At 46.4% G+C, this 24,174-nt stretch overlaps 7 protein-coding genes across 7 annotated transcripts; 4 read left to right on the top strand and 3 right to left on the bottom strand.

The window, feature by feature from the left end:
- Positions 1–1,145: 1,145 nt before the first annotated feature.
- VE01_09477 (uncharacterized protein) lies at positions 1,146–2,843 on the bottom strand. Its single transcript, XM_018278890.2, has 3 exons — positions 2,422–2,843; positions 2,230–2,370; positions 1,146–2,174 (listed from the first exon to the last, which is right to left on the bottom strand). The coding sequence occupies exons 1-3, from the start codon at positions 2,639–2,641 to the stop codon at positions 1,318–1,320; spliced, it is 1,218 nt and encodes a 405-aa protein (XP_018126278.1). The 5' UTR covers positions 2,642–2,843; the 3' UTR covers positions 1,146–1,317.
- On the top strand, positions 2,725–8,155 carry VE01_09476 (uncharacterized protein). Its single transcript, XM_018278889.2, has 6 exons — positions 2,725–3,480; positions 3,634–4,923; positions 4,970–5,496; positions 5,566–5,990; positions 6,052–6,401; positions 6,455–8,155. Exons 1-6 carry the CDS (start codon positions 3,247–3,249, stop codon positions 7,913–7,915), a joined length of 4,287 nt encoding a protein of 1,428 aa, XP_018126279.1. The 5' UTR covers positions 2,725–3,246; the 3' UTR covers positions 7,916–8,155.
- Positions 8,156–8,290: 135 nt separating this feature from the next.
- VE01_09475 (uncharacterized protein) lies at positions 8,291–12,012 on the top strand. The gene is made up of 4 exons (XM_018278888.2): positions 8,291–8,881; positions 8,937–9,675; positions 9,751–11,503; positions 11,553–12,012. Exons 1-4 carry the CDS (start codon positions 8,423–8,425, stop codon positions 11,797–11,799), a joined length of 3,198 nt encoding a protein of 1,065 aa, XP_018126280.1. The 5' UTR covers positions 8,291–8,422; the 3' UTR covers positions 11,800–12,012.
- Positions 12,013–15,754: 3,742 nt separating this feature from the next.
- VE01_09474 (uncharacterized protein) lies at positions 15,755–16,300 on the top strand (the record flags this gene model as incomplete). Its single annotated transcript, XM_018278887.1, has 1 exon — positions 15,755–16,300. One exon carries the CDS (start codon positions 15,755–15,757, stop codon positions 16,298–16,300), a length of 546 nt encoding a protein of 181 aa, XP_018126281.1.
- Positions 16,301–16,359: 59 nt separating this feature from the next.
- On the top strand, positions 16,360–16,992 carry VE01_09473 (uncharacterized protein; the record flags this gene model as incomplete). The annotated part of the gene is made up of 1 exon (XM_018278886.1): positions 16,360–16,992. One exon carries the CDS (start codon positions 16,360–16,362, stop codon positions 16,990–16,992), a length of 633 nt encoding a protein of 210 aa, XP_018126282.1.
- Positions 16,993–18,101: 1,109 nt separating this feature from the next.
- On the bottom strand, positions 18,102–20,603 carry VE01_09472 (uncharacterized protein). Its single transcript, XM_018278885.2, has 3 exons — positions 20,029–20,603; positions 19,780–19,982; positions 18,102–19,728 (listed from the first exon to the last, which is right to left on the bottom strand). The coding sequence occupies exons 1-3, from the start codon at positions 20,156–20,158 to the stop codon at positions 18,181–18,183; spliced, it is 1,881 nt and encodes a 626-aa protein (XP_018126283.2). The 5' UTR covers positions 20,159–20,603; the 3' UTR covers positions 18,102–18,180.
- A 247-nt stretch (positions 20,604–20,850) lies between these two features.
- Positions 20,851–24,094, bottom strand: VE01_09471 (uncharacterized protein). Its single transcript, XM_059464071.1, has 12 exons — positions 23,414–24,094; positions 23,235–23,336; positions 23,119–23,176; positions 22,852–23,059; positions 22,663–22,801; positions 22,462–22,613; positions 22,372–22,407; positions 22,038–22,318; positions 21,771–21,974; positions 21,450–21,725; positions 21,189–21,389; positions 20,851–21,124 (listed from the first exon to the last, which is right to left on the bottom strand). The coding sequence occupies exons 2-12, from the start codon at positions 23,306–23,308 to the stop codon at positions 20,987–20,989; spliced, it is 1,767 nt and encodes a 588-aa protein (XP_059319330.1). The 5' UTR covers positions 23,309–23,336; positions 23,414–24,094; the 3' UTR covers positions 20,851–20,986.
- Positions 24,095–24,174: the final 80 nt, after the last annotated feature.

Below are 24,174 nucleotides of genomic sequence, written 5' to 3'. Positions count from 1 at the left end.
TGGTTGATGTGGAGTGGGGTTCAAAATTGGTAGACGTACCTGAGGTAATATCACGTGATGGTTCGGACTATCTTGCCATCGCTTAGTGTTTTAGGGCACACATGTTGAATGTTGAACTTCGTTTTCGCCCCACTTGAAAGAACGACTCGAGAGAGAACAACATCGACAACGACGTAGACCACCGCCATCAGTATGTTGCTCCCTTGGCTGCTATAGACGCAGTATCTCTCTGTTGAACCTTTGCTAACGACTAATTCCTGTGTAGTGCAGATGTAAGCTACCCAGTCGCACTGAATACCGAAATACTCCATTACCGATCCGCGAACATCCTTGGCCAGACCACTAACTTTGCATCTACAGCTTCGTCAAGACCTTGACGGGCAAGACCATCACCCTTGAGGTCGAGTCCTCCGATACTATCGACAATGTCAAGTCGAAGATCCAAGACAAGGAGGGAATTCCTCCGGACCAGCAGCGCCTGATCTTTGCTGGCAAGCAGCTCGAGGATGGACGCACTCTTTCCGACTACAACATCCAGAAGGTACGCGAATCATATCAGGAAGATATTATGAAATTCGAGAGGTCCAATGCATCGAAACTGTGGTGGAAAGAATTGAGCATGGAGGGGACCTCAAGAATCAGCAATCAGGGAGATATTTTTGCAGGGCTAACAGAAATGTTCTAGGAATCGACTCTCCACCTTGTCCTCCGTCTCCGTGGTGGTATTATTGAGCCATCGCTCAAGGCCCTTGCCTCCAAGTTCAACTGCGACAAGATGATTTGCCGCAAGTGCTACGTACGTCCTCAGAACACCACATGAATACTCCAGTACCGTCAAAAGGCTGGATATTCCCTCGGATTGTTACTAACGGACATATAGGCCCGTCTGCCTCCCCGTGCGACCAACTGCAGGAAGAAGAAGTGCGGCCACACCAACCAGCTCCGCCCAAAGAAGAAGCTAAAGTGATCTACTCGCGACGGTCTGGTTGGCGTTTGCGAGGGACGGTGGTTCAGATGGATTCGTACATTGTTCACAAGCTTCGTGTATTTGAGATCAGAAATGAAACATTTGCCTGAGCGCAGTACCAAGTTACAATTACGCAGGGTTGTGTGCAGGGATAGCTTCTAATGCAATTGTGACATGGGTCCGGAACTCCGTTTGAATTGTGACTGGAGTTGACAAACTTTGTGAACTGGTTTTTTTGTGGAAGTTAATGGCCAACAAAAGCTCAAATGCCTCCCAGAGACGCGGCAAATATCTTGGAACATACTCTACAGTGTATAAGCTGGTCTATTTCATATACTCATTAAACAACGTCATTTCCAAAGCTCCGATACCAAGTGGTAAATGCTTGGGGACTTCCGCATGTGATACGACAACAATCCCACCATAACACCGACTCCAATTAATATGGCTGGGTTCTTGTTCTTCCAGAGTTGCCGTATGATCTTCTCCCGCCGCTCGGCCCATTGTAGCTCCTTCACTTGTTTTTCGAAATAGATCTGGCCATCCTTGAGGCTCTGCTTTGCCACCTGCTCCGGCGATCTTGCTGTTTTCAAGACACTTGATCGTGATATTTTTGACCATAGGGGAAGACTCTCCGGCGGATGCTGTTCCAGCAGCTTCGTTGTATCGGAAATCAACCACTCTAGGTTGAGGGGTTTCGGAAGTTTAGACAATATTGAATGCAGCATCTCAGGCTCGTCTGCTGGGGTATCAAAAAGTTCCTCGGAACGGTTCAGCACGATCTGAGCGAACATGTATACAGAAAAGATAGACTCCCGTGCTAAAAATACGTCGAAGAGCCGCGCGATGTCTCCATACTCCTGTATGTCATGTGCATACATTGTGAGAGTTCCTGAGAGCGCAAAAAAGGGTTGTGTGTCGGACAAGTGCTGATATAGCTTCGGATTGACAGAGCGTATAATTCCTGGGATGAGACGTAATTGAGCAAGGGCTGGAGCTAATGTCGGGAGCATAAAATCTCGAATGTGTAGTGCTGATAAGCGTGAAACTGCCTCTGAGCAGTTTTTGTGGCCAAGGACAAGAAGGAACACCTGGCAAATGTCATGATATCCCTGGAAATAGCACAGATATGGTTGACGCCTAAGAACTTCGGTGATAAGGTCTGATAGCTCCCCTTTCCTTGTGTCGATTTGCTTGGCAGTTTGGTCTATATTATCGTTATTATTTGAGTATTGGCTGATAGAAGTCTTGAAATGGCCTACCTGTAGGGTAGTAGATGAAGGCTCTGTTCACGTCAAGTTGAACCTGGTCTTCATCTGCATGTCTAGGTAATGTCTGCCAGCGTTGTTGGTCGTCTGCAATGGGCTCGGTCTTGTCGGCGGAGAACCCCAGGAGAATTGGCCCTGTTCGGTATCATTAGCACATCTTCAGCGATCGTTCGACAAGAGACTTACAGGCCTTGCGCCGCATATCGTCTGATACCAAGCCCCCCTCCGACAAAGCCAGATCCCTCAGCCGCTGGGTGTCTTTCCATTGGCAGGCTTCATCGATTTGTTTAGACTTGAAGACATCGTTTTGCAGAACGTGGTTAGAGTCCATTGTAGCCGCCCTTGAAATATGACAGTCTTCCACGAGAGTTTGATGCTCGGCAGCTGCCTTTTCAGCCAACTCCATGGTGTTGAATAATTCTTTGGCGTCTTGGTTTCATCAGGAAGAAACAGTGATGGCTGGCGGAAAAGACTGGGGTACTGGCGTCCAGTAGAATTATTATAGTACAGTGCCACACCGGCGGGAGGAAGCTGGTTTCAGGTACCTTCTATCATCTTAATGTGTTGTGATGCAGAAGCCAGTTGTCGCATTAATACAAGGTTCAGCCTTATACATTTTGGAGCCACCCATACAGCGGACGTTGCCGCAAATGTCGAAGAAGGCTGATATACACGTGACAAGCTCATGGGACCCAATACAACAGCACCATAACAACTGTAACAGACGACCCCTCTCCATACCTGGTAACCTTTGGCCTACCTTCATTCTGACAGATGTTGGAGCCTTCTATGGAAGTCTACACATTTGTCGCTTGGAACGGAGTCTTCGGAATCGATTTTCATGAGATGGGAAACAATTGTGACATCTTCCGTACGACGGCAGGTGAAAGATGAATGGCGCACAGAACTGGCAAGGAAAGAGCTGCAACTGTCATTACATGAGGCTGGATTGAAACTCTGCTATGCTATAGCCCCGTCACCAGCTGACTAGTGACCTCATCACAATCAACCATGGAAGGGTTAATTTCCACTGCCTCTTGGGTGGATGGACGATTCAGGGAGCGCGAAGTCGACATTGAGACTATACTTTCAGGCAACTCAGCTCAGGAGGGAGTCAAATTAGAATTCAACAAGCCGCCAAAAGTCGGCTTGCTGACGCAGACGGTAATAGATAGCCCAAACAGCAATTGGATATTGCCAGCGAGGTTGGGGAACGTCGAAGACCATGACGTCGTATTCATCGGGGTGCGTTGACTTTTCTCACTATTACCACCTTAATTTTTATCGTCATTTGACTGCCTTTATCGATGAGGAGTGTATTTGTCGTCCTTTGACATTACGCATATTATTTCGATACTATTTTCCATGGCTCATTTATACAAACTAACATACATGCAGGATAATTTACTCCAAGTCAAGAGGCTGGTAAAATCGGGACAACTATCTGAAGTAGGCCGGGTTGCCAATTTAGGATCTCGCATCCGTAACGCACGAGTTTTAGGCTCTATAAAATGGAGCCCCTCGGCTCCGAAGCAGGATGGCAGTATCAAAGAGTTCTCGAGGAAACCAAAATCCGGCGTGTCCGACGAATACAGCGAACCCCAAGGAGGGGGCCAAAGGGGGGGATTGCGTGGCGAGCTAAATGTTGACTCAAGCAGCCATGGTGAATCCGATTCCTCTATGAATTACGACGATTCATCTCTAGTAGCTGGTGACTCTTCAGACCTCAGCATGTTTGAACCTGACAATCGAGGGAATTATCGTCTCGGACCCCAAATGATTGTTTTTGTTTTGGAAGCTGGAGACTTGATGTTTCTTTGCGCGCCCGACTTTGGGCCTGATGCACTCATCCAACCAATTCTGAGTCGGCACAATATAGCAAAACCATTACTTGGTGAGAACCTTGGCGCACATCTAACAGCTGATCCAAGCTCGAGGTATCTGGCTCTTGGTTGCTCTGAAAACGTTATTTCGATCTACTCTCTCAAGTCCCGGGAAGAAATGGAGGCTCAATATATATCCGGACAACCGCTGTCTTGTATACGAGAGGAGCGATCCCTCCAAGTGAAGGGTGTCATCTTGAAGATTGAGTTTTTATTTCCTTCATTCAAGGACCCGGACCATATGATCCTCCTCCTTCTCATATCACGCAATGGTAAAACGAGAATGCACGTTTATGAGTGGATTTGTGGACAACCTTTGAGTGCAATACGGCAGAACTATAAGAAGGGCCACTTGCTTAACGAATGCTATCGCACACCGGTTTTATTGATACCTTTGACTATCAAGTCTGCATTCGTTCTTGTCTGCGAGGAGAGTGTGGCAGTTTGTGAAGGGTTGCTGGAGGGAAGCCCGCAATGTCATCAAAGCCATCTTGGCCACGATGAGCCTAGCCCTATTCACAAAGGACGGAATGCCCCTCTTTGGACTTCATGGACAAGACCAGTCCGCACCCAAAAATACGCTTCAACCAATGATGATATCTATATTGCAAGAGAAGATGGCTTGGTTAAATACTTGGAAAACAACTTCGATGAATTTTTGTGCACTGGCATGAATATCGGGGGAATCACTTGCAACATCGGCACAGCGTTCACTAGTCTTGATTCGAAATTTCCTGGACCAGACGGTGTCTTTGGCGATATTCTCCTGGTTGGCGGAGATTCATGCCCAGGCGGCTTGTATTGGGTAAGTTCCTGGCAATTAACTTCATAGACTTCGCTCACAAAAACAGGTACAAGCAAGACAGCCAGCCAAACTTTTTGCAACTCTTCAGAATTGGACTCCATTGAATGATTTTGTGACAATCCCCAGCAGCCAATCGCTGCTTTCCCTAGAACAACATCCGCATTTGAAGGCAAGTCATCAAACATTTTCGAACCCAGTGCAGATATTTGGATGTACAGGAAGAGGTCCCTATGGAACCGTCTCAGAAATCAATCGCGGCATTGGTGCTGAGATTTGGATGGAGCTTGACGAACTGAACAGTGTGATTACTGGCGCCTGGACTCTCCCCTGGCTCCCAACAGCATCCTCGCAAAAAGACCAGTTTCTTTCTAGCTCTTTGCTGCTCTTGTTGTCAGCTGGCAATGGATCGATATTGCTTATGCTAGAGAACCATGGCAGCGGAATAACAGGAGTAACCGAAGTTGAATCGACGTGGCTTGACCTAAGTTCGCGTACGTTTGATGCTTCTTCGGCAAGGGGCTTCGTTACTCAGATTACGGAACGTTATATCCGAATATCCAACAGGACGGCCAAGTAAGTTTTTTTTTGGCTAGTAAATTCCTATATTTGAAGTTTCAAGATCTTGAGATTAACATCTGGCAGCTCCTCAACCACAGCCTACTCAAAGGCATTCAAGCCTGATGAACTTGTTATAGCGGCTTCTATTTATCAGAACGAACTAGTCTGCATTGCTTTTCAGACAGAGAACGGTGGATTTCGCATCGATGCGTTTAGGGTTGCAACATTCGAGCCATTTGGGACACAGCCCAAATTATCCCATAAACCCCCTTTGATTAAGATGGGATCATCCATTTCTGTTGGCTCTTATATTACATTTCTGTCATTTGCAGATAAGGCGGAATCTGTAGCCATAGGGCATGGTCCAATCAATGCCTATCGAGACCACGACTTGTCACACCATTCGAACGCCCCGAACGACGTAAACACTTTAGGCATTTATCAGTTTGATACCTCCCTCGGTATTATACCGGATGGACGATCTGAATTTATTCTTTCTAACTCACATCGTAAGTTTTACTTACCTCCGCCATTGGAGATATTTTGAAAGGCATTAACGATCTTTGTCAGAAACAAGCCCTGCCCCAATAGATTCGTGTGTTAGCATTCTTATGCTGTCTCGGTTAGATAGTGGCCTTGATGCAATACCACCAACGGATCAATATGGGCTGCTGCTTGCTGGCCATGGAAATGGAGTTCTATTAATGGCGTACTACGTTAGATCTTCCGATGGGAAATTCCAACAACGGATGGCCACATCTCGACAATTGGGAACAACAAATCTGAATATTTGCAAAGATCCGGCATTTCCAGCAGCGGCTCTACTTTGCTGCGGACCCGAGCTGTATCGAATCGTTTATAATGGATATTCAAACTCATTTCCGTCAATTACTAGGATATTATTCCAGGATGTGGGAATTGTATGAAGACTAACCACCCCTTATAAAGTGGACATATGCTAACTGGGTGGCAGTCAATATATCGTCAACCATCGATTGACTTTGTGTGCCAACTTGACAAAGGATTCCTAGCAATTTCGGGAAAACGAATATTAGGGATTGAAATAGGCAACGAAATTACCGGTATTCCAAATAGCATTGAGCTGCCAGGGTCTGCCCAACGGATATTATATTGCCAAACTACTGAATCTCTTGTTGTTGGAGCTACTGTGGATGGACGACCATCGATTGTGTTCCTTGGGAAAGAGGCAGCGGCAACGGATATCATATCCCTGAAGCATGCGCAGTCCCCTCGCCATGCTGACCGGGTTCTATCTTTAACACAATGGTGGCTGAACATTGCCAGCGATTTATCCGCCAAGGAAGAATTTATAGTATCTGGCACCAGCTCAGGGGGGATATTTATACTTCGCCAAGACCATCATTTGAAGAAATCGAAATCGAAGAAGTCTAAAGCAACGGGGTTTCGCATATTCATAGAACAGCGATTTGACCACCCGATACACGCACTTCTTCAAGGCGGGGCTAATGGCGAAATTCTTTTTTGCTGCACAGGGAATTCCTTGCACTCAATGGCAATAAACATCAACGAAGAGACATTAGTCTCTCTGGCCCAGTATCAGCTGCCATCTCATGCTGTCTCCATGACTTGGGACAGCCAATACTTGAGTGTGCTGACAGCAAAAGATTCTACTATGACCTTACTGTACAAAGATAACGGGAAATTCCAACTCCAATATGTGGACGAAGACTCCCGTACAGGACTGGATCATATGTCCTTCCCCCTCGAAGGTGATACGCAGCCTGGGACTGATTCAACGGTATTACTGGTTTCCGATAAAGACTGCTCGGTGGTGGGCCTTCATTACCAACGAAACACGTCCACCGGCCAAACAATTCCACGAGAATACACGACTCTCTTCGACGCGGAGATGCCCTCCTGCATAACAAAATTCCGGCTTGCATCCACGCGACATAACTGGGATACAAGCCAGAACCAGACGGCCGTTTCAGGGGTCATTCCATGGGGAGAGCACCAGGAAGGTCTCCTTGGTATCAGCATTGACGGCTCCATTATAAGGTTCACGTTGGTGGATGAATCGCTACTGAAGCTTCTGGGGATTCTCGAGCATATTGCTTGCCAAGATCCAAAAATCTGTCCCGCATATTTCGAAGATGAAGAAGGCGGAGTTGTGCTTCCACCTGATCAAGAAGATACAAGGGAAAGACACATCGATGGCGATATTCTGAAGGGATGGCTTACATTCCGTCATTTAGGGGAGTTCCTCACTAAAACTACGTCTACGAAGCAAGAGTCTACCAAAACCTCGGCTGAAGCTCTTGTGAGTGCGGTAGCGCTCTACTGGCCGGATGAAAACTTTGGGTTGCAAGACAATGAGCGACTGAGAACAAGTGTGGAGATGGTTTATCTGCTTCTTGAGCAACTCCTTGGACCGGTGGATGTAGTAGAGTGATTTAATGAATGAATATCTACCATCAGCCAAGTTTGAGAAAGTCGATTCACAGTGCATTAATTCTGATATTTTCAAATTGAAAGTCGTTGAAAGTTAGTTGCAGTATATTACATAACTTATAGTAGAATAAGGTTGATCGTGGACGTAAATTATATTGAATGATAAATAATAGAATAGCTTGGCTGAAGATGAAGATATTTAGTACTACACCAGTGCGATGCCGGCGCGATGCCGACCAACACGACTGATTCTAGGGCTCTGTGGTCGCCAGCCTGATTGGAAAATGGAAAGTCCGGGGCTGTGGAGTCTTTCTTTGTCGATTCGCTTATCTTGCCATGCCACCCTGGACAATTTTTGTCTACTGCCAAGCCTTGCCCCACCAAACACAACCACTTCGTTACTGAATCTCTTCGGACTCACTAATTCATTTTGCGAAGCAAACTTGATTAGCCAGGGCCTCTTCTATCGTCTCCGTGGACGTAAATTTAAACCGATAGAGCGGCCAATATGCCTCCCAAAAAGAAGACCAACAAGAAGGGTGGCGACGACTGGGAGGCGGATTTGGGCGAAACTGCCCCGCATGTTGAGGATGCCGCCCCGAACGCGGGCACAGAGGCGGGCGAAGACGAATTCCCTGCTGGCGGCCTTATGGCCGCAATGAAGAAGAACCGAAACAAGAAGAAGGCGAAGGGAAAGCCGGCAGATGAGCTTGGCGACGCAAACGGCGGAGAAACGCCCGCTGATGAGGGGTCTTCCTTTGACCCCTCGATCAAGGCACCTGATGAGGCAACTATGGATGACGAATTTTCGCTGCCGAATACAAAGACGAAGACAAAGGGGCCCGAGAAGAGTGCGCCGGCAGAGGATGAGGGAGACGAGGAACGTGGTGCGGATGGGCGAGTAATGACAAAGAAGGAAAAGGAAAAGGCAAAGAAGGAACGCGAGAAGCAAAGAAAGAAGGAGCAGGTGAGAACGACCGGTAAAATTGATAGAATTACTACTAATACAAGTGAAACTCTAGGCCGCAAAAAAGAAGACCGCCGCACCAGCTGCAAAGGCTGTCGAAGAAGTAAAACCCGTTGCCGAAACAAAGACCGAGATGCCCGAGCCCGCTGCCACCAAAGGCAAGAAGCTGACCCCGGCATTGGCCAGGTTACAAAAGCAACAAGAGGAGTTAAGACGTCGCGAGGAGGAGAAGGCGCGGGCTGTTGCCGAGGAGAGAGAACGCATCGAGGAGGAAGAGAGACGCGAAGCTGAAGAAGAAAAGGCCCGCGAAGAAGCTAAGCTTATCAAAAAGCAGAGAGAAAAGGAGAAGATCGACCTTCTCAAGAAAGAGGGCAAGTTTATGACTAAAGCTCAGAAAGAAGAGAAGGCTAGAAATGAGAAAAAGTTGCAGCAAATGATTGATGCTGGTGTTAAAGTTGGAGGACTGGAGGCCGGAGAAGAGAAGAAGAAGGTCGTCTATGATAACAAGAAGAAAAAGGGAGGCAGAAAGAATCCAGCAGAGATCCAGGCTGAAGAAGAACGCCTCATGGCTGAAGCAGCAGTCAGGGCTAAGGCAGAGGCTGAGCGTATGGCAGCCAAAGCGGCAGAGAAGGCCGAGAAAGAGGCAGCGGCTGCACTCGCCGCCAAAGACGCAGAAGCCAGTGAAGTTGAAGATGACTGGGAAGTAGCTGCTGCTGAAGAAGACGACGTTAAAGATAGTTGGGACGCAGACTCGGAAGAGGAAGAAGCACCCTCAGCCGAGAAACCAGCTGCCGGTACGTTCCCAAAAACAGCAGAGAGTGAAGCCTGGCTGTCAGATGTAAATAAAACACGATTACTAATGTGTATAGATGCCAAATCCCTACCGTCGAGGCCCAAGGAAACCGCTCCGGCTGAGGAGTCCGAGGAAGAATCCGAAGAAGAATCATCGGAAGAAGAATCTTCAGAGGACGAAGAAGCCACTGCAGCGGAGGCCGCCCTTGCTCTTAGGAAAAAAGAGGCCGCTGAGCGAAGAGAGAAACTACACCAAGAGGCATTGGCAGCTCGGTCTAAGGACAACCTGCGGTCTCCAATTTGCTGTATTCTTGGTCACGTCGATACAGGAAAGACAAAGTTATTGGATAAGATCAGACAGACCAATGTCCAGGAAGGTGAGGCTGGAGGTATCACACAACAGATTGGAGCAACCTACTTCCCAGTCGAAGCTATCAAGAAGAAGACAATGGTTGTCAACAGGGATGGTGCCTTTGAATTCAAAGTTCCTGGCCTCTTGGTTATCGACACTCCTGGTCACGAGTCTTTCTCTAACCTCCGCTCCCGTGGATCTTCGCTTTGCAATATTGCCATCCTAGTGGTCGATATTATGCACGGCCTGGAGCCTCAAACACTGGAGTCCATGAAACTGCTCCGAGATAGAAAGACGCCATTTATTGTTGCGCTCAATAAAATCGATCGTCTGTACGGGTGGAAGAAGGTTGAAAACAACGGCTTCCGGGAATCGTACGAACTCCAGAACAAGGGCGTTCAGAACGAATTCCAGAAGAGGCTGGCCGATACCAAGACAGCATTCGCCGAGCAAGGATTCAACTCGGAGCTCTTCTACGAAAACAAGTCGATGGCAAAATACGTTTCCCTCATTCCAACTTCAGCGCATACTGGAGAAGGTATCCCCGATATGCTCAAGCTCATTCTCCAGCTCACTCAAGAAAGAATGGTTGGTAGTTTGATGTATCTCTCCGAGGTTCAGTGCACTGTTCTTGAAGTCAAGGCTATTGAGGGCTTTGGTATGACGATCGATGTTATCCTTTCCAACGGTATCCTCCGTGAAGGAGACAGGATTTTAATTTGCGGCATCAACGGTGTTATTAAGACTAACATCCGTGCGCTATTGACACCTGCTCCTATGAAAGAGCTTCGATTGAAATCGGCTTATGTTCACAATAAGGAGGTGAAGGCAGCACTTGGTGTAAAGATCAGCGCTCCGGATCTCGAAGGTGCAATTGCAGGTTCTAGGTTGATGGTTGTGGGACCTGATGATGATGAATCCGATCTCGAAGAAGAGGTATGGTCTGACGTTAGCAACCTCATGAAGAGAATCGAGAAGACAGGCCGCGGTGTTAGCGTCCAGGCTTCCACTCTCGGTTCCCTCGAGGCCCTTCTTGATTTCCTCCGCGTATCCAAGATCCCAGTCGCCAATGTGGGTATTGGCCCAGTATTCAAGCGCGATGTTATGCAGTGCGGTACCATGTTGGAGAAGTCGAAAGAACATGCTGTCATGCTTTGCTTCGATGTCAAGATTGACAAAGAAGCTCAGCTTTACGCAGAAGAACAGGGAATTAAGATTTTCACAGCCGACATCATTTACCATCTTTTCGACCAGTTCACCAAACACATGGAGGCAATTATCGAGAAGAGGAAGGAAGAATCAAGACTCATGGCGGTCTTCCCTTGCGTACTTTCGACGGTTGCTGTCTTCAACAAAACTGGCCCGATTATCGTCGGCGTTGACGTTATTGAGGGCCAGCTTAAACTTGATACTCCCATTGCAGCTGTTAGGACAAACGCTATCACTGGTGCTAAAGAGATCATCAGTGTTGGCAGAGTGTAAGTTAATTTCCACAATGTTTGGGGTATAAGACTAATTTAATAATAGTACGGGTATCGAACGTGATCACAAGCACCTGCCGAGGTGTAAGAAGGGCGAACCATCAGTGGCGGTCAAAATTGAAATGGGATCTCATCAGCCAACGTATGGCCGCCACCTTGAGGAGAAAGATACCTTGTACTCTCTCATTTCAAGGAAGTCGATCGATACACTGAAGGAATTCTACCGAACCGATGTGACGAACGACGAATGGATGCTGATCAAAAAACTTAAGCCTCTATTTGACATCCCGTAGTCGATAGAATGATAATTTATTCCATCTCAAAAGCCTTTCGTTCTGTTGCACAGCGTGGCATCGATGTAGAAAGCGAAGAGGAAAATCATATTCGGAGGTGATTCGATGCATGGGGAACGCGAATCTGGATTTACGAATTGCGAACTCGGCTTATTGGGCATTTATGGAGTTTCATGGAGTTTTTGTTATATGATGATTGATCTATGTAGGAATAATAAAATCGTTGATATACCAAAGTCTGCGAGCCAGTGGTTTTAAAGTGGTGCCTTCCAATGTCTAAACGTATGATCTTGGTGATGTAGTAAGGAACCGGATTCATTCCAGCAAAGTCATCGATATTCCCGAAAACAGCTGCGACAATGCAACCATAATCTGCTATGTTGTCCAACAAGTCGATTCATTAATGAGATTGTTGCACTATTATTGCGGCGCTACGGCAACGTTGGCAGTCTGAGAAAAGGGCTATGAACTTCTTCTAAAATATGAGATTAGTATCATATATTAGAATCCTCCACTTTATATGCTGTATTTAGTATTTGAGTGCGGAAAGTCATACAGAATCCATCGGTTGGAAGGCATGGGAGGTTCAGATAGCACACGATACCACCACGAGCCACGAGGCTGAGAAACCCAGTTTGGCGATGTACGGCTTGTATTATTATGAAACCAATATTTGAGCAACGCTACATAGTAGGTTACCTGTCGTTCCAATAAAGAATTGTAGATACTGTTTTTCAAATCTGGTATAAAGAGGGGTATTTGCCCGCTTGTGTACCAGTGGACGGCCGAGGGATCTAGTACAGCTTTGTAAGTATTACTCTGGTTTCGACCGCCATATCATACTGTAGACTCAATAACTTGGCAAAGTCAGGCAAAACTGCGGAGGGGGCGATTGGGTGACACTACTACGTATCACAATAGTAGGCATCCTTGACAGTGACTTGGTGTGGGACTTGTCAGCTCAAGTGCAATGTATTAAGATGTCCCTAAATTCAGATTGCTGCCCCCTAAGTGTCTAGGATATAAGGAGTGAGAATGATATGTTATTCCACTTACCACCGCTGTTAGCTCTTTTCAAAACAAAATTGGTGAATTGATTCTATTTACAGAATTTCACAGATGCAAAGGCCATGGGACATATAGTTTGGCCAAATATCTCTTCGATGGCTTCTCCTGGTAATTTAAAAATGTAAGATGTAGTAGTGGCGTGCTATATCCAGCACACTAGCATTGTATTCATATTAATGTACTCACCATGTTTACTCGAGTCCCTCACTCTGAGGTCTGTAGACTCAGTATTTTAGAGCGTCTGACCATAGTATTCGAATTTTGAATCTTGATGGGTTTGTGAACCAATGAAGAGCCAATAGAAGAGATTTTGCTCGTCGATTATGTCTATTGCTTACCTGAGACTTGGGCCTGAGAATGGTTATGTGCCATGGTATAATTCGGCCGAGCAGTCAAAGTGCAAATGCCACTCCATAAGGGGTTACTTCCATTAGGTTGTTGATGACCACCTTGCCACCTCCGGTTATTGTAGTAAATATGAATATGAAGGACTCTATTTCCGGTACAACTAGATTTACTTACTTCGGATCCTTTAATTTCTGCTTGGGTTTGCCAAAGAATCTATCTACCCTCGTTACTTCTCTAATTCTGAACAATGTCAACTGATGGATCTCAGAGGGCTTTGACGCCCAAAACAGCACCTCGGGCTCCAACTCAAAAAAAGTTGAGATCATCCTGCGATGCTTGCTCTGCATCAAAAATTAAATGCAACCAAGAAAGACCGTCATGCCTCCGTTGCCGAAGTATAGAGGTTAAGTGCAATTACAGCGCATCGCGGAGGATGGGAAAGCCTCCAGCGTCAAGGGATGCGAATGGCATCAAATCAACAAAATCAAAGACTGTACCAGCTATAAACGAGATCAGAGCTTCTCTACTTAGTATCCAAAAGTGGGAATCTGATTCTATTCCTCGGAGCAACCTTGCGCCATTAAACTTGGAGGCCTATTTTATGGACTCAGATGATTTTATTCCAACACAGTGGCGGACTGCATCGTTTTATTCGCCAGGTTCCAGCACGAATAGCAGCAACGATGCATCCATAGCACCAATGAGCCTGTTTGACCATGACCTCAAGTTTTTAGACGACGCAAAGTCAGATCTATTAGCTCCAAGAACTTCAACGGACGACATGTTTATGTTTGACGATATCTGCATGGACCTCAGACCATCAAAGTCCAATGACACTTTTACTTCCCTTGATGAGTCAACAGGTCAAACATTGAAACCAAACCATCAGCCCCTATTCCAAACTCATGACTGTACAACTCTAGCGTCGTCAACGATTCAACTCCTGCGCCTAGACTCGAGCACTTGCGGGGTGTCAGCCACACCTAATGAAAATCAGTTTCACCCCATTTCTTCGATAGACCAAGTTCTCATAAACAACAGGTCGGCAATTGAAAACGTCCGTTCTCTACTTGGATGTCCTTGCTCGCTCGGTCCTCAGTATGCTCTTACAATTGCATTAATCATTCACAATATCCTAGTCTGCTATGAGGCAATTATTCGAGCTACATCCAACGTTCGTGCCGAACCTGGTAATACATTACGGCCAGACAATCTCCGTGCTACACCGATTACAGTGGGCGCGTATAAGATAGACGCTGAAGACGACCAGAGGATGATAATACAGCTTGTGGTCAACGAGCTCCGCAAAGTAAGGGCTTTAGTTGAAAAATATGCAGAGAGATATTGCACAAGCAAAGAAGATGAAGCACGCAACGCAGGAATTTATTCAGCACTGGATATTTTCCTTCAAACAAAGTTGAAGCAAGCGGTCGGTGATATGGTTTCCACATTGCGTGGTTGAGGCCCCGAATGAAACGAAATACACAACCTTTTCTCGTCGCTTCCAATATTTGCAGGAATTATAGGCATTCGAAAGAAATAAATGCGTGGCAGCTGCAGAAAGTAATTGGGTATACTAGCACAGTCTCATATGGGAGGAAGTTTCAGCTTCAGAATAGCGCCTAGGTAAATTCACACCCTACACTAGGCCGACACTACAAAGGCGTTAATCAAGCAAATTATACACTTTCACAAGAAATTGATCTTTCTCAAGTTGCCATGCCAAATGTTGCTCGGTATCCCGTTAAATAGCTTTCAAAAGTGTGAGAAAGACATACTAGCAAAACAAATAAAATAGAAGCTTTAACGCAATGACACTAAAATCAACTACAAGTATAAGGTAAAGAAGAATGGTCCCGCAAGCAATGTCCGCGGAAGTGGAAAATTGAGATTTTAATACATGGTATGCGTCTCAGTAATCCGGATAGAAGTGAATTGGCGGTGAAAAAAAAGCCCAACACTACTCTGTTATGTTTCCCCCTGTTGTGCCATGCTCTATTGCCGCTTGCTTAAGTGTCCCTTGTCCTACAAAAGGCCGTATCCGCATTACATGTAGCAATCCAGATAGCTGTATGTTTAATTTATATGTCGAAACCCTTTCCTTGCTGTCACTAACCTCGTACATCTCTCAAAAATGATATATCTGAAACGGAATGCAGGGGGCGGTCGTCATCTAAGATCAGATCGTGGCTACAAGATCTCATTGCGCTGTGCCGATAGTCTAGATACCCGGCGCTCAAACCGCTATCCGTTGAGAAAAGTTGCTCAGTCACGAACCGAATGTGATACAAATGAATTAGCTCGGCGGGCCACGCAAGCCTCTCCAGATCAGTAGAGATGTTCATGCTTCTCATAAACTTCATGATGAATGATACATAAGAATGTCTCAAATTTTGTTTTTGATCTCAGTTTATAATTAAATACCACGTGCCAAGTTGCAGTGGTGTGATTTAAAATATTTGATAGAGCTCTCGCCCTTCGCAAAATTTGTGAGCAACCACCTGTACTCCCTCGGTCTTTTATCAAGTGTTCCGGCGACATGATCGCTTCAAGAAGTAACCTCGAACAATATGGCAACTACGAAATAGAGATTTGGCAGCCGCTTGGGTTCACTACGGATAAAATACGGACTACAAGAGTTCATATACAAGATCAAGACTTTACAGTCCATGTTGCAGATATTACCACTCGCACAAATATCGAGAAAAGAGCTGAAGTTGAATCAGAAGAGCTTTTGACCCCGTCAGATGATGAAATTCACCATGATCTCATTCTAGAGACCGATGTTAAAGAACCCTCGGTCAATAACTGCTCTAATGGCGAACTATCAAGTATCTCCACTTCCATGGTTGCGGCCGAAGCTGATAATGACATACAACTCACGGATATATTGCCTGGATCAACCCGTCTCCGCAAGCTCCTTGCAAACAATGCCAAGATTATAGTCTGTCCCGGGGTTTACGACGGGCTGTCAGCACGTATCGCCCTGTCACTTGGCTTCGAAGGGCTTTACATGCTGGTGCGGGGACTACTGCTAGTCGGTTGGGAGCTGCTGATCTTGGCCTCGCTCAACTTCACGATATGAGAACAAATGCCGAGATGATAGCGAATCTAGCCCCAAATGGAGCTCCCATAATTGCAGACATGGACACCGGCTATGGCGGACCTCTTATGGTTGCAAAGTCTTTGCAACAATACCACCTTGCTGGGGTTGCAGGATTCCATATTGAAGACCAAGTGGCACAGAAGAGATGTGGGCATTTAGCTGGCAAGGAAGTGGTGGATATTGAGGAATATGCCAGCCGTATCAAAGCCTGTGTGTACATGCGGAAGCAACTTCGTTCTGACATCGTCATCATCGCACGCACAGATGCACTCCAGAGCCGCGGATGTGAAGCAGCATTGGAGCGCCTCCGCCAGGCCAGAGACCTCGGTGCCGATATGGGAATTCTGGAGGGCGTTCAAAACAAAGAGCAGGCGGCACAGGCTGTCAGAGAGCTAGCGTCGTGGCCAATGTGCTACAATAGCGTCGAAAACGGCGTTTCTCCATTGATCTCGGCAGCGGAAGCTGAGCAGATGGGCTACAGAATTATTATATTCTCGTTTGCCTGTCTGGCGCCAGCATATGAGGCAATCAAAAATACGCTGGAGAGACTCAAGAGTATTGGGTTAACAGGGAACTCTGTCTCTCCAATGACTATATTCGAAGTTTGCGGGCTTGGAGAGAGTATAGCAATCGACAGGGCAGCTGGAGGGCATGCATTTGACAAGGTTTAGGGCAGCTGATGGATTTTGAGAGCGCCATATATTATTATGTTATTTTTACCGGTGGATTAGACAAGTCCTTTGCAACAATTATCTATCTCTGCGATTTGGAAGTTTCCCGCACAATAAACCAATCCACCATAGATGCTACGAGTTGATTGTGATCCCCGACGTAAAATCCTCCCAGAATTGTAATCAGATTCCAACGCGACCCTACAAACCAAACCGAAAGTCAACTTGGGATTCTTGGTTTCAAGGTCATCTATCTTACAGTCCAGCCTGACACTGCCACGCGTCCACCCATTGAAAGTGGTAATTGGAATTCGGATCACCACATGCCTTACCTCGGTATCCTACATCTATTTGTCAACTCTCAGCCCACATTCGAGTCAATATATCGGAAAATATCAGCAAGACTACTAAAACAAGAAGGAAAGCTCCGACTCAAGACTTAACTGCAGCATCTTTGTCCCACGTCAGCTCACGCCTAGGTTCAGATCCTTGTCCCACACCAACACTCGTTCAGGTGCAGATCTTGTCACACCTTGACGCCTCTCAACGGTGCGGAACGCCAGCGAACCACCTGGCGGAGCTATGTGAACAGCCGAGGGTACTCACCGTGCCGCTTCGGTGCGACGTCTAATGAGAATAATTCATTCCTGCGTGAGTATCCGATTTCAGGTACCTGTAGACACCAGTGTTTGCGACGGGATGCAACGCGATATAATTTGCAAGCAGGGAGGGACACGCGGCATCTTCGATCAGCTGCCCCTTTGGTCCATTTTGAAACCCGCGGAGCAAGATAGTTCGAGGCTATGTAGCGACAAGGGTTAAGTAAGTAAATAATGCATGAGGCTCTTGAAGTAACGTCTATCTCAAAACAAACCTGGTATGCAGCTGGGAGCTGGTGTGGTGGGGTAAGATAAGATGGGAACTGGTGGTGGGACATGATTGATGCCGAGCTCCTATAGGGTGTGATAGAAGGGGATGACAAACCTGCTGGAAAGATTTGATCGAAACGTGATGATAAAGGGGTAAAAAGGGGTATCACGTGATTTGAGTTACACAACGAACCAAATGAAATGTTATTTTTTGCATTGCCAACCATATTATAGGTGATCGGGGGACATTATATATTAATACTTGCTATAAGCTCCTACAGAAACGTACTATGTCTTGTTTATTTGGTCAGTACATACTCTAGCCATCCCGTGATTTTGTTGTCCCCCTCCACAGCTTCGGCAACCTAATACCATGCCCATTTTCGACATCTTTCTTTTCTACAGGTCTCATTTCTTTCCATTCTACTCCCGCAGAAGCAATCACAGCCAAGCTACTAACCACCAAAGCCCCAATAAACACCCTTCTACAAGCCCTGTTATAAGACTCTTCCACCAATCCCAGCAATTCAGTTGCCCTCGCGGAATCATCCCCCGCAATTTCACCCACCACGTCCCTAAGTTTTGCTGCCCCAGCCCTAATAATTATATTCGGATTGATATCCGGAAGTAACTCCAGTAGACTCCGTTCCAAAGAAGCGTGGAAGACGCAAGCTAAGACCGAGATAAGGATCGCACCACCGAGCACTTTGCCCCCTGACATCAGCGCCGTCCCGGTTGGCACATCGAAGTCTTGGAGGAAAACTTGGGCCAGTAAAAGGGGCTGCTGCCATCCGATTCCTTGGCCAATACCAAATAATGCGAGGTAGCCGCACCAGTGGCTTAGTGGGGTGTTTGGTGTGAGCGTTGTGATTAGGCCGGCGCCTATAGAGGCGGTAACGGCTGAGAAAATCATGAATGGGGGAAATCGGTCGACATAGTTATTAAAGTGGCCCGCTATGAGCATTCCAAACGTTAATCCTAGGATAATCGGGAGTGAGTATACTCCCGAGGTTGTAGCGGACGTTCCACGGACGGCTTGGAAGTAGACGGAAACATAGAAAACAACACTGAACATGGCGCCGCCCATCAAGAAGGAACTAAGCGATCCAAAGGCAATGGAGCGCTGGGAGATAAGCCGCCTGGGTACGGTAGCATTATCGTTTTTGTAGTATTGGTAAGACACCCAGGCAGTGAGAGTCAGCCCGAATAGAATGAGAAGCGCAATGATCCTGGGAGATTTCCAGGGATAAATGGTTCCACCCCATTGAAGGCCCGTTATGAGGCACACCACCGAGGCAACAAAAATGGTAGTTCCAACCCCATCCAACTTTGCGAGCCGGACGTAAGTTGGCAGGGCTTGGAGGGCTGCATTTGCATTTGGTGGGTAAAAGAAGAAAAAGACTCCGGCTCCGATAACTGTTCCCAGTGGAATATTTATATAAAAACAAAACCTCCAACTGACATGGTCCGTCAAAGCTCCCCCTATAAGTGAGCCACAAACAGAGGCAATTCCGTACATACTCCCCAGAAGCCCCATATACCGCGGGCGATGTCGAGGCGGGACGCTGAATCCGATAATTATGTAACTCCCCGTAAAAATACCAGCTGACCCAATCCCAGCAATTGCTCTGCCGAATATCAAAGCAATGGAGGTTGGCGCGGCGCCAGACACGATGTTTCCAGTTTCAAAAATTATGATAGCGCCAATGTACGCCCATTTCAGGTTGAAGAAGGTATAGAACCGACCCCAGAGAAGCTGGAAGGCGCACGTCGTGAGGAAGTATGCTGCTCCATACCAGCCTATGTCGTTGAGAGATTTTAACTCGCGGGTTATCGTAGGGATGGCAGTTGCAATGATCGTTGTGTCCTAGAGTACTCTCTGAGATATATTCTTCCGCACGGGCAACGATGTACCTACAAGAGCTAGTGCGAAGATAGCCATGCAGGTGCAGCAAACCAAAACTGCTAGTTTGAGCCCGCTGGGGAGATCTGATGGTTCGGATGGACCTCCTGTTATCTCAGGGTCTTCTAAACTCCCATTTTGCCCTAAGGTTTCCAAGGGGCCATTTCCCTTTGCCTCCGTCACGGCAGCAGCTGTTGTTTGTGAGGGAGTGGTAATGTCTGTTTGGAGTTTAGTATTTCCCTTCAAATACTTCGTCGGACCTACTCTGTATCTTATCTCCACTGTCAAATACTTGGGAGCCACCGATATTGTCTGATATCTGCGCTCCCGGGTCTGGGATACAATTCTTCAACATAGTCACAACATTCGGAGATTGCTGCATATTTTGTTCCATTTGATTATAATGCTCCAGATCCAGGGATATGGGGAGCGCGTTGAAAGGCCGGTTCCTGTTCTCCAAACTGTGTTCCTGTGCTGCCAGATATATTTTGTGCTCTGTATTCAACTCCTATAGTATGGTATTCCCCATATATTGAGAATTGGTCGTGGTAACGGATCGTCGGAGAGGCACATTCTTCGCCTTTGGTCCAAGTTTAACTGGTCATTCCTGACATCCAGAGCCTCAATAAGCCTCGATGTACCAAGATATCTTCGGTCCCCGATTGACCTTCCTTTCGAATCCGAAGTACCGTGATTTGTCGCACTCGTGCTGCACAGATGTCTTTACGGAGACTATGCTGAAGTAGCCTATCAAAATTCAGGATTATTGACATAAAGGTACAGGCGCCATAAGCACGTTTAGGCGTCACCCGTACCACATCGGCAATAATATTCCCAGGGGGAGAGCTGATAAGCAACTCAGTCACGTGAAACCACCCAATGTAATAGGGGGCAACCATCCATAGGGCTGTGGAAGCACAGATGTGTTGTAAATATGAAACATAGAAATACAGATGGGTTACAAAATAACACATGGAGCGCAGATGGGTTACATGAGACATAGAGGTGCAAATGGGCAATAAAAATAAGACATGGAAGCACAGATGCGTTGTCGACACATGCGGAAGATTTTAGTCTTATATGATACCAACTGTAATTTTCAGCTAATAATATCAGGGACCTTGTCCGCATCCAACTCCCGAACCGAGTAATACTATTTGCCGCGTATACTTCATACCTGCACGAAGTCCCAGTGGTATCAATTTACAGCCCCGTCACAAGCCTATACACCACTGTCAATTTGGTCGATAGTGTTGAAAGCTGTGTAAATATCCCACTCCACGCACGTCTGCGTCATGATAAATGGAATCTGAAACTGGTTGATCTCCTTGGGTCGCTCCAACAAGCTCACAGATAAACCCTAGCACCGCATTAGCATCTTTCGAAATCTGTTTGGGACGTGACTGTGCACGGGATTTACTCACCGAAGATAAGTGCCACGCAAGGTGACAATGGAATAGCCAGACTCCCGGGTTGTCAAGATTGTACTGGAAGACAATGTGACCATTCGGGGCTAGATTCTGAGTATCTCTGCGTTGGGGGTTTTCGGGATTGACAATAGTTCCGTCCCACTGTCCAAGGCCGTCGTGCAAGACCCACATATCATGGCCATGAAGATGCATTGGCTCAACAGATGTTAGCAGGAGTATTTATCATGTCAATCTCCACGGGTTCATAAGACTCACATGAGGGACAAAATTGTCATTCCACACATTTATGCGCACTGAAGAATTTGACCCAAGGTTGATGACGTTCCACTGGGGGTCGTAAGGATATGAATAATTCCTCTCATTGGCAAGTAGAAGGATTGGGTTGTTGTAGTTGGCTTGGAATGGCGATCCATTCATATAGAAAAGCTTATGACCAGTAGAATTAACCACCTGCGTTATTGTAATGTTGTAAGTTACTGAGGGTTCTGGTGGCGCCGAGGGATAGTATGGAACGGTCATGTTCAACGGGTCCTGGAGAGGAATTAGCTGGGATCTCTCTTTGCAAGGAATTCATACATTTCTACAGGTCCCATCGTCGACGATGGGTGTAGCTTCTGTGGCCGGGATTGTATCTTCGGAAGCTTTATCATAAAGGATGATTGCTTTCCCTTCCGGCTGAAGCGCTCTTGCACAAGAATCTGCGTATTGGTTTGTTCGCATCCAGACCGCGCCAGTGGCGTTTCCTGTGGGAGTGAATAAAACGTCTGATCTTTGTCCAATCTGGATAATTGTAAGCCTATGCCCACATATCTACGGTATTCGAGCTTCCAGAAACCGACTTACCCCCAAAGTTACAATTTTAGTGCTATACGGATGAATAGCAACAAAGTCGTTTGCAACTATTGTCAAATTATACCCGTCAATGCTGAAATGTTGCCAGCCACCAGCGGCAGTGTTGATGAGCCGCAATTTGTATGTCTTTCCGGGCGTCACCCTAAATTTCGAGTATGTGCTTTGAGAGCATGGCGTCCCGTCAGTAACTAAACTGCAATTATAAGGCATTCTCCCATTTATTATGGTATTGTCCGAGTATTGCTCTTGTAGAGCAGTATCATTGCTCATAACTACAGTTGTTAGCCAGAACTCAGAGTAAACTTGCCGTTTTGTTAATACGCACCGCCTTCAACAACACTGTAGTAATCCTTGTGGTACCCTAGAAAAGGTCAGTATCTCAAGGAGAGTGGTTGTTGCAAATGATCGTCCATACAATCTTGAAGCATTATTGGGCCCAAATCTTCGTCATATTGGACATGCGATGGCCCATAAATGATTAATGCTCCTGTGAGGCCGGCAGAATATTGAGCGCTGTAGTGAGCATGGTACCAGGTTGTTCCATAGACGTCCGCCCTGAATCTATACCTGCTTACTGTCAGTTACAGTTATTATTTTATTGGGTATTCAAACCTACGTAAATGTGGCCCGTGGAGCAATAGGGCATTGTGTGATAGAAGGCACACCATCGTACCATGGCGTTTCCTTTTGAAATAATCCGTGCCAATGAAGGCTCGTGCCTTCTTCTGGTCCAGTTATTGCATTCTTCACTTTGACTAAACTTGTATGTCAGCAAACAAGTCGGAAAACGAAAGGTTGAGAGCACCTTCAATCCAGTCTCCCCAATTGGCCTCTATTGTCGGGGCTGGGAATTCTCCGTTAATTAGTATTACTTCTTTCTCATAACCATCCGGGGCGGCTTTTCCTCGTTTTATGGTGAAGTCATAATATCGTGTAACACCAGTGTTTGGTGCATCTTTTGGATCTGTATTGTTCGCGGAACATAACTTCCAAGGGAATCCGTCTGGGAGAGGCTGCGCCCACCCTTATCAGTACTGCCGGGCGCGGAAGGGAATGGGGATATAAATCTCACGTTATTCGTCAGAAATGGAGGGAAGAGGCTCGCTCCCAGTGTTCCAAGTAGCGAATCCCTAGATATCCCATATTAATCTCAAACGGAGCTGATTGGGCCAATCAAATTATTCTCACCCAGGGAAAAAGGTCGCTATGCAGCAAGGTATGGACAGGGCGATAATGAATATCCAGTTTCGAATGAACGTCATATCCACAGGGAAGTAAGTATATAATTTACTACAGGGAGCCATCAACATAATCGCTCCATGGCAGCAAGGTGTTATAGGATATTCATAGGGATGGATGTAATATACCGTATGGCAATATATTGGTCAAATAGGTACCAGTCGTCAAAAGTGCAGCGCAGCGGAGTGTAGCAAGGTGCACTTCTCAAATTCGAACACCCGCCCGTTTAGGAAAGAAGGGCTGACTAGTAATATTTTGGCAGGTCTTGGTGATATAACGCAACTCCGCGGGGTGTCTTTAGCAATATAGAAATAGCAAGTATGTTTTCCTCGACAAGATAAGATATAAATGGAAGTTTGATTTTGTCCGAGATAAAAATTGGAAGTCGGCTTTGTTCTCACATCCAGTGTGTGTTCTCAGGCACAGATTGATAGTCACCTTTGGGGATAGAGATCACGGTATTTTCCTCTTCCAGCAGCGGACTTTATACCTTCACTTACAGCTGATTTCATGTTGATAGAAGATGTGTCCTGAGTCACGACATTCGTATGTTTGCACGTTTGCGCTGGCAATGTAACGAATGTGTTGCTATTCTGTCCACCACTTCTCCGAGCGGCCACCAACACGGGGTTGGCGACCAACGAGAGACGCGAAAGACAAGCCACGACCAACGACCACAAACCCGAAGGAGCGACCAAGAAATAGGGCTTTCCCGAGAACACACTTTTAACACAAATAGATGCTTGATAATTAGACTTTGGGGGAATTCAAAGTACACTCACGTTCATGGCGATCATAAAACGGCAAAACCGGAAACACGAAAAACTAAATAAATATAATTATTGGCATTATTAATTTTGGTGGGATAGTTGCTCTCATTCAGGATATG

This window comes from Pseudogymnoascus verrucosus (genome assembly GCF_001662655.1).
Source record: "Pseudogymnoascus verrucosus strain UAMH 10579 unplaced genomic scaffold scaffold_61, whole genome shotgun sequence".
NCBI lineage: Eukaryota > Fungi > Ascomycota > Leotiomycetes > Thelebolales > Thelebolaceae > Pseudogymnoascus > Pseudogymnoascus verrucosus.
The sequence above is the reverse complement of the archived record's forward strand: the minus strand, read 5'-3'. Positions and strand labels throughout refer to the sequence as shown.